We start from the raw sequence: 9,336 nt of genomic DNA, 5'->3' as shown, positions 1-9,336 counted from the left end.
GATCCATGGGGTCGGGGCGAAGAGCGTTCCCCGCGGTGGTGGGAGTCGTCGATGCTCCCGGTAACGCGGCGAGGGAAGAGGGAGATCTTTCGGGAGTAGGGGCTGGTCGGAGAGAGAAAGAGAAAGGGAGAACAGAGGCGCGAGAGCGAAGAAGCGTGATGGTAGGGGGCGACGGCGATCGAGAGTTCGACGAAGGGGAGGGGGAGGCCCGCAGGCCGGCCTGCGGCTCCGACTCAGTATCCCCGGAGCGACCGACTCGTGTACCCCGCGGAGGTGCTGCGTTTCCGTGCTCCAGCGTGCACGACACACACACACATACACACGCGCCCGTTGACACGTATACCGGTGTACACCCACGGTGTTTACGCGATCGTACACGCACACAGGAACCCGTCGACGGATAGGTGCGCGTACGTGTGGCTCGGTCCACACACCTGTTCCTCGAGGAGACACACGCTCGATCGCTGGAACGAGAACACCGCGACAGTTCGACGACGGCGTGTTTGTCCGCGATCGTTTCGTTACGCGCGTACCAGGGGTGGATCGTCGATCCCCACCCCCGACGGAGGGTGGTATTTTGAGGTGAAACACTCGGGACGGATCAGTGACAGATGGATTACCGTACGAGGAACTGAACGCCCGTGGAGAGAATCCGCGTTCCGAGGTGTCCCTCGTGCACGTGCGAAGGGCCTGCCCACCGGCGGATCTTAATATTCCGGACGTGGAGCCCGGCTACCAGCGTCCAGTGAACTGTCCAGAGTTGTTTAAAAGGTCGCAGGCTTCGCGGTGATTATCGCCGCGTCGGGAACACGTGCTCCCGTGAACTGTCCGCGCGAGAGAGAACAGGTGTCGCGAAGTGAACGCGTTTCTCTCGACCACGTGTTAATCGACTGGAGAACCACTCATGTTCGATCCACGCTGCACGAACGACGATCGATCGCCTTGAGACGAGACATCGAAGAGAAAGGTGGTGAACGAGGAGGATATCGCACGAGGGAAAGGTACCTGTCGCGTAAACATCCTCGAACGCGTCCTCGTCCAAGCGACTCGCTCGGGGTCTCCGTCGGAGGCTCGGTCGTAGACGATTCCGGGTCGGAGTGCGCGCCAGGAACCCCCACAGTGTTAAACAGTGTACAGTGCCAGCCTGGAGATTCGCTGGAATCGAGCTAAGTGCGTCGCTCGTTCGCCAACCGTCGAAGTTGTACAAAGTGGAGAACCGTGAGACCCGGTAACGCCGGTTGTGGATCGTATACGGTGTGTGCGCGGACCGGAAGTAGAAGTGAAGTGTGCCCGATCGACCAACGGATCTGGCCGGTCGATCGTGTACGGTGGGTGAAGAGTGTTGCTGCGATCCAAGGAATATACGGAACAGGAGGGATCCTGGAACATCGACGACGACACACGGTCGATTGATAATTTGGAGTGGAGGAAGGGAAGAGCGCTGGGTGACCCACGGGGAATGGTGATGCGGTAGTCGAGGGATTCCTCGAGGAAAGACATGAGGGCGGCCACCGCCTACGTCCTGTTCCTTGCCCACCTCATACAGGTACGTGTGTACGATTTATCTACCCTAACCGCGACCACGAATCCTCTTCCGTGTTACGGAATTATACGGGTGTGCACTCTATCGGATTGTAGGAATCCGACGGGTATAACGGGACCCAAACTATTAGGAAATCTTGTTTTTTCTACACGTTTGTTACGAACCGCGAAGGAAAAGGACTGGGGGATCCCAGGATTCACGATTACCAACCGTGACTGCTGACTTATCATCCAACGTTCGTCTCACTCTACGCTACTTCTTTGTACAGGGTGTCTCGTTCGATCGCAGACTATGTTCGAGGGGAGCAGGTGTGTTTACTTATGTAGATGCTCGCTGTTGCGACTCGAAGCCTTTGAGAAATCCTTTTTCCAGGCCATTTGTTAACGAACCATCTATCTAAGTTGAAAGATTACCCGTGTTAAACATACTTAACGCACCAGTGGGTAATTAGAAAATCTTGTTTCTCGTGTAAATTTGAACGGTTTGCCGGGGAAAAGATGTCTGAGGCTCGACGGGACTTCTGGAGTCCTAGTATCCATGATTGCGAAGCTCCAACCGTGCTTGTTAAGCTACCATCTATCATTCGTTTCACCTTGTTCTCTTTGTATATTGTCTTTCTTCGTTATTACGTTCTGCTCGGTAACCTTTGGGAAACATTGTCCCATAGCATATAGTTAAGTACGAAAATGTCTGTCATTGCTGATTCACACCCTTTTGAGTCCAAAAATCCGAACTGCTCTTGGACTGATTATTCTTTTAACTACTTCAGAATAATCGTAATTATATAGCGAATTACAAATTTGTATTCATAGGATGCATAATTAACTGGAAATTTATAATCATGGCTCATAAAATTCATTTCAAATCCATAGTTACAGCGATGCGATTATGCGATTGCGATGGCTTAATACTCGTAATTAATTTTAATTTTATCCTTGTAACGCATTATAATTTGAACGTTTATAGGTTGTACGATGCCTATATTCCGAAGGCATTAAAATAGCTTGTTTAAGAGTGATAATTATCGGTTGCATTTTGTTTATTACGCCGGCAAGGATATTCTGTTGATAGTTATGTAAAATAAAGAAAAAACCTTAGATACCGGTGGGATTCGACCCTGATCAAGTGCATTATAAATGTGGGAAAGCGCAACGATTGCTGTCAACGATGAAAAATGCTTCCGTTCCAGTAAAATCAAAATACTTTTTGGACATTCACAATCGTTAAAAATTGAAATAATATTATGAACCGAGAATAGATAAATAGATAATCGGTAGAAACGTAACGCTGTCGAGACAAATTGTTACAGCTCGGAGGCTAGCGCCACGATCCTTGGCGAACCATATTCGATTCGTGCTTGACAATCGACGCGTTAACGATCAATTTTTAGGTCGCGATCTTTGAGTTAGGAAACACTGAAACGTAGAAAACGATTGGATTGATCGATAAATATCGATCCGGACGGAAGAAGCGCTGTTCTCGCGCCCTGGAAACGCTCAGGACAAGGTGTACAACATCGCGCCAACATTGCTGATTCTTGATCGAGCAAACTGCTCGGGCAAAAGTCCAGTTAGACATCGGTCGAGCGCTCGCACGGTAGACGGGCAGGGCAATTACTCGCCGATGCTTAATGATAACGTTTGCCGGTCGCGATAAGCCGCAATTACGGACCGTAAACGTCGCCGTCGGACGAGTATCGGTTCCAGGGCACAAAAAACGATTACATATTAATTACATGCATCAGGGTGAAGGAAGAGCAAACTGTCGCAAAGTGGAACGATTAGATAAGTAGCGACGAGCAGCGATGAATCATTCGATGAGGTTTATTAACTTATCTTAGACGCTAATTCGATGAACGCTTGAGAACGGTCGACGAGACGCGTGTTTGTCTCCGTTGACTTCGACCGACGCAAACTGTATCGATTACGGCCGCCACCTAATCAGGATTATCTTTTTCTGAAATTTTATTGAATTTCATCGAGCATTTTACAAGTCTTCCATATTTGGATTCTTAAAATATGTCAAATTCAAACGGCTCTTGTTTCTCTTTCTTATTTCACTCGTAACGAGGGATAGTAGGAACGATGCAAAGTCTGCACGTTCCACGACTTTATCGCGATCAATGTCGCAGAGTTACCAAACCCATTGTCTGCGTGATAGTCTCTTCCGCTCTGTGGAGTATCCGCACGGTGGGTCCACGAAGTTTCGCAAAAATTACATTTCTAAATAATATAGCTCCCCAATTCCTCTGTGAAAATCAATTTTCAAAGAAACAAAAATGTAATTGTACCGTGTTTGAAGCAGTCGTCGAATCGTTTGCAGGAAAAGAAAAGTACCATTTTCGCTTCTAACGGTTGTAACGCGTTGGAGGTCGATGGAAAATGGCACCTTGACTTTTGAGGGGCCCTGTAGAGTGATCTGCGAACGCGCCGGCGGTGTCCCACGACGTTTCAGCGTATTTCCTCTTCTCTCCCGTTCCACCTTCGTCTTTCGTTGCTTGCACAAGGATAGGAGGGCGGCCCGCTGCATCCTTCTCCTTGTTCTCATCAAGGAGATACATACTTACGGTGTAACTACGGGCTTTTTTCCGCCGATGTTGCTTCGTCACCCACACTTATCATCTGGCCTCTCCCGGCAGTATCTCTGTGGTATTGTGCGGGCCCCGCGTGTACTTCTATTGTCCGCGGCGAGTCGCCCGGCGATGCCCCGTCGAAAAATGTATAACACGTTGCGTCAGTGTAATGGGACGGTCTTATTTGTATCTTCCTGGGGTTATTACACGCTCTCCTGCGCGCGTTGTGTATTCAGGAAGTGTGCGCGCGCGGGACACGCCGCCGACGCCGCAACGGGGCCCAACGGGGCCTCAGGGACCGGAGGGGGAAAGATGGAAATTTTCTCGGAGAGATGGACGGGACGTTCAGATCGAAGATCGAGAACGTGATCGCGTTAATTCGTCGGCGCCAGTGCTCAAATCCGGGGAATTTTAAACAAAGGGGGTAGAAATGGGTCCAAAGTAATGGACAAAATTTTAGACTGTATTAGAAGTTGGGAACAACGAAGAAATTTAGATAGCAGCTTGTAACGCTCGATACTTCGGACCACATGGTTACTTTAATTTTGTTTTATTTATTTAACGACTTAATTCGCCGGATAAAAATAAAAGCAACGCGTCGAGCAGCGTGAAAGGGAGTGGTTCGGCGAGCAATGCTGTTTTACAACCTGACCCGTCTCGATCGTAAATTTAAAATGTAACTTGAAGACGAGCGAAAGGATGATGCCGAGTACAAGAACGAAAATGTTCTTTAATGAGAAATGGGGGTTGCATGTTTGAAGGATATTATATTTTAAACATATTGGGGGCGTCGCGACTACCGTTATTTCGGGTGAAATTATTATTTTAACGAAAACAAATATTTAATAGTTTGTTATAAAAGTTCGTCCGTGGATTCCATGGTTAGGAACCTCTGCCTTAAGGCGTAGTTTGATGGATGTTTCCGCTACCGTGGTGATAGGGGTTGGAAAAGGGTAGAAGAGGGTTTAGAAAGAGGGAAAAGGTTCACTTTATCTTCGAATAATAGAAATAAAAGCACGAGGAAGAAAAGAATGTCCTTGACAGACAGATAGTAAAATTAGTTTGGAAGCTGTTCTCATTTACTTTTTTAAACTAACCAACCTTCAACTAATAGATCTCAACCATCTTGCACCCTATTAACTTCTCGAAGAATAAATTATCCCATTTGAAATTGATCTGTGTTGTATCATTGAGAAATTTGATTATGAATATTTATTCGCAATTTTTTCCCACGGTACGATATTTATGGTAGTTTAAAGACTGATCGTTTAACCTCTTCAAAGAGGTTAAAGTAACTACTATGTACTAAAAAGAAGTAGGTTATACTCGATGCTAGTTTGATTCGTTGCAAAACTGTTGATTGGAGTACGTCGCCAATAAAAATTAATAATAATAATTTAATTAACCGTAATGTAACCTTTGCGAGTGCTGCGAGTAGTAGTTATCAATTATAACTGACAAGCGTCTCACGAAAGAAGCAAATGGGAATCGTACGAACGTGAATATTCATACTGTAAGTAGGTTAATGAGGCGAAATAGCCTTCTGAACAGAAGGTATGCGTCGAGTTACGGAACATGTCAACGAAGTTACATCGAATTGCAAAATTGCACATTCTGCAAATAGGATCTAAAATCATACGATTAAGATTGAAATATCTCCTAAACTAATAACTTTTCGTCGCATACAACTAACTACGTGCATCGATTAATGCACATAAGCAATATGTACTTCTGTTTCAAAATCCAAAGTTGACCTTCTTACAATTTACAAAAAAACTCAACCCATCGTTCTCGTCGACTTTCAATATTCCGTTCGCCATATTGAATTCGGTATTCTCGACTCTTATTGTTAGTTTGTAATCAACGACTCCAAAAACCTGCACCCGTCCTGCGAACCCATCAACGTAGCCCGCAATACGGGTGAGGTGCGCGTAAAGACTCTCGTTTTTTCCGATCCCCTTGTTTTCGACGGCAGGAGCGAAAAAGTTGAGGATGAACGGCCATCGCGGATTATGTTTAAGAGCGGCCGTGGAACACGAACGCCTCGGCAAAGTGACAGAAGTTGCTGTTGAAAATCTCCGCCGACGGAGTATCGGTTTCTCGGAATACTTTCGGCGAAGTTTTTTCGTCGGCAACCACCACTCGCATTATAACGGTAATTCCGCGCGGACTGTAATTGAAAGAGGAGCAGCGGCGGCGGTTAATTGCACTAGGTCGAAATCATCGGAGGGAACGACGGCCCTCTTCCCGCGTTTCTCTTCTTCGAAAGTCATTTGTATGAGACGAGCAGCCAGAGCTCCAATTATTCTAGCACCGGGGGTTGCTCGAATCGAAGGCCTTCGACGAGTGTTTTCGGGGTCTCTGAACGGCACAGTGGCTGGCGTTTAAATCGTCTTCGAACAACACAATTGGGAATCACCGATATTACTTCATCAATTGGAAGATTTTTTTGAACTTCAACTATGTTGACTCCTGTCCGTCCTGAGTATCCTCGAGATTTAATAAGTGTTTCAAAATATTTGACGAGAATAGGTTCGGCCAACCCCCGGTGCAGAGAATATTCTTCGATCGGTGGCCTCCGCGTCGCGATTTTCCGCAGCGGATCCCCACGACGATGGAATTTCTATGCGAGCCGACCGACCGGCCAGTCCATTAAGCTTGAAATTGCATGATGCTTCCAGCAATTATCGTAAACCCCCGTTATGGAGGCCCATGCAGGGAGATCGATCTCTCCTTGGACGGGAATGCACATGCGAGCCGCAAGGCGAACTGTCGAGGATTCACCGGGCGACTTTTATTGGGCCGTCCCCGATTATAATTCATCGTCCCCCATCGGCGCGTCTTAATTACCCGCCTCGAACGTGCTCTCGAGATGGATCGACCGCGGCTTCCGAGACGAAAAACACACGCCTAAGCAACTAGGGACCGGTCGCTCTCGTGGACGATCCACCTTCGATTCAAATGGATTTCGAGACGCAACTCGCGGCCATTTTTTTGCACTTTGGTCGCTCCGCAGCGAAATCAAGGTTAGGTTTGGCAGTGCGTGGCTTCACCTCGCGTGTATACCAACGTACTTTTAATTCCACACGCGAGATTTCATCTTTCTTTCACTCGATGCTGAATATCCTAATCTGATAGTATAGGTATTTGTAATTAAAGTTGCCTAAAATCTGTTGTTTTAGGAATAAGAGGTTAAAAACTAAGGCCAAGTATATATCTGACTCCAGCGCGCGACATTTGAATGTATCGTTTCCGGGGGTGGTTGAGAAATGGAAAAAGTCGAAAGCGTGGATGTAAACTGGCTCGTTCGAGAATCTTTCCGGGGGTAAAAAAAAGAAACTGCAATAAAGTTTGCGGTAGCAGGACGTAGAGAGATGATGATCGCGTCCGTCCCGAGGGAAAGGGTTGAGAAAAAGACGCTCGTATGCCCCGCGGCGTTCGATGACGACCCGTTTAGCGCATTAGCGCGCCGCTTCCGCTTTTACCCTGGGAACCGATCTCTGTCTGCCGCTCGTACGAGCTCGTAGGCACGCTGCTTCTTGTTCCTCTTCTTTCGTTCCTATCACCGCGGCCAATTATCAGCAACGGACGGTCGGCAGGCTGTTAGTCCCGGCGTCGGAGCTGCACGGGACGCGAGAGTTACACGCGTATAGCTCAACGGGCTAAATAAGATCCCTTGGACTACGTTCGACGTTGGTCCTTGTCATTCTTTCGTGGTATTACCTATTTCAAACATTATCAGATGACGCTCCCTGGTTAGGGCTCTGTATAGGTCTAGGCGATAGCGTAATCGCGCGATCGCTAGCCATCCATTGCTGCACGCTCGCTACCGCGGGGATCTTATTAATCTTCTTGATTTACGCTCTTCGGGATCGAAAGCTCCTTGCAAACCTCCTGGGCTTGGGTCAGCGTTGGTCCTTGCTCGCTTTTCGATAGCGTTACTTGTTTTACACGGGATTAAACGATGCTTGCAACTAGACTTAGAGATGGAAACATACATAGTACACGCTTTACTGCGCGAGACAGGGAAAACCAAGATGGCCGTGTTCTCAACGACCTTCCACTTGCTCTTGAACGATCACATCTCAGGGATCTTATTAAGCTTGAGTTATAAGTGCTACCAGAACGTCGATCGAAGTAATTTCTTGAAAAGACCAATTACCTCGTAATTAAATGGTTGGATTCGATTAAACGAGTGTCCCGATCATCCGTCCATAGTCTTACACGTTTCCAACATAATCAGATGACAGTTGTTAGCTAGAGTACAGGGCCGTTCGATAGATCGCGCGATCTCGTCCCGTGGCACTCGGTCCTGCACGCTCTCGGATCCACTGCCTCCTGGATCTTATTAAACGCGTCGAGTTGCACACGTATACGCGCCATACGTCGCGCGATGGCGTGACACGAATCGGACGAAAAGGGACAGCGTTGGATAGCGTGACGGAAATGATAAACCCCGGGGGAGAGGGAGGAAGGCACGGGGACAGAACAGGTGGAAATACAAGGACGAACGAGGCGTAACACGGGTACGGAAGTACCGGTTGAGGAAAGCTCTGGGGCCCAGCGATGCCCAACCCGGATAAGGGAAATGCAAATGCGCCGGCTAGTTCGGATATATGAAAAAACGGACGACGGTTCAATAAATTACTCGATTCGAGATCGGAACTCGACCGTTGGAGGAAGAGGGACGTGGATTCGAATTTATACGCGAAAGTTGAACAGAGAGAGACGATTCGCGAAGAAGCGGTTACACGTCGACGTCGAGTGTGAAGAGATCGAGAAAGAGAGAGAGACGAATACCGGGAAGGAGGTGAAAACAGGGAGGAATGGAGGCAACCAAGATGCTGCCGAGGCAGAGTTGGGCGGGTTAAAGCGAAGCGTTTAGCTAGCGGTCACGCGAACCTCCTATAAAAATCAGCCCCGAGGCTCGCTTCGGCGGATGCTCCGCAGATAGACAGATAATGCCGTCTGGTGGTGGTGTGTTGTGTGCCGTTGCGGCGCGATCTTGTGTGTTGCGGTCCCGCGTTCTACCCCGTGGACCGTGGAGCGCACAGGTGCGTGCCTCCGAGTCCTTTTTTCACCTGACGGTTCACCAGCCTCCACGGTGGCCGAAAGAAGGGGAACGAAACGTGGCCAGAAGTTTTTACGAGTTCGGGGAAAAAGGCTGCAGACCACGGAACCGGCTTTCGCGTAACGTACGATAAACAGGGGCGTCGATATC

General features: G+C 48.2%; 1 protein-coding gene across 2 annotated transcripts in view; it reads left to right on the top strand.

The window, feature by feature from the left end:
• Positions 1 to 255: 255 nt before the first annotated feature.
• Ser (protein serrate) overlaps positions 256 to 9,336 on the top strand; it is a 50,374-nt gene continuing 41,293 nt past the window's right edge. For both annotated transcript variants that reach the window (XM_076781811.1, XM_076781810.1), the window contains exon 1: positions 256 to 1,546. In XM_076781811.1, coding sequence (XP_076637926.1) covers positions 1,499 to 1,546 — 48 coding nt within the window. In that variant the 5' untranslated portion in view covers positions 256 to 1,498. The remainder of the gene's footprint in view (positions 1,547 to 9,336) is intronic.

The sequence above is a fragment of the Colletes latitarsis genome, chromosome 14 (assembly GCF_051014445.1).
Source record: "Colletes latitarsis isolate SP2378_abdomen chromosome 14, iyColLati1, whole genome shotgun sequence".
Lineage (NCBI taxonomy): Eukaryota > Metazoa > Arthropoda > Insecta > Hymenoptera > Colletidae > Colletes > Colletes latitarsis.
The sequence above is the reverse complement of the archived record's forward strand: the minus strand, read 5'-3'. Positions and strand labels throughout refer to the sequence as shown.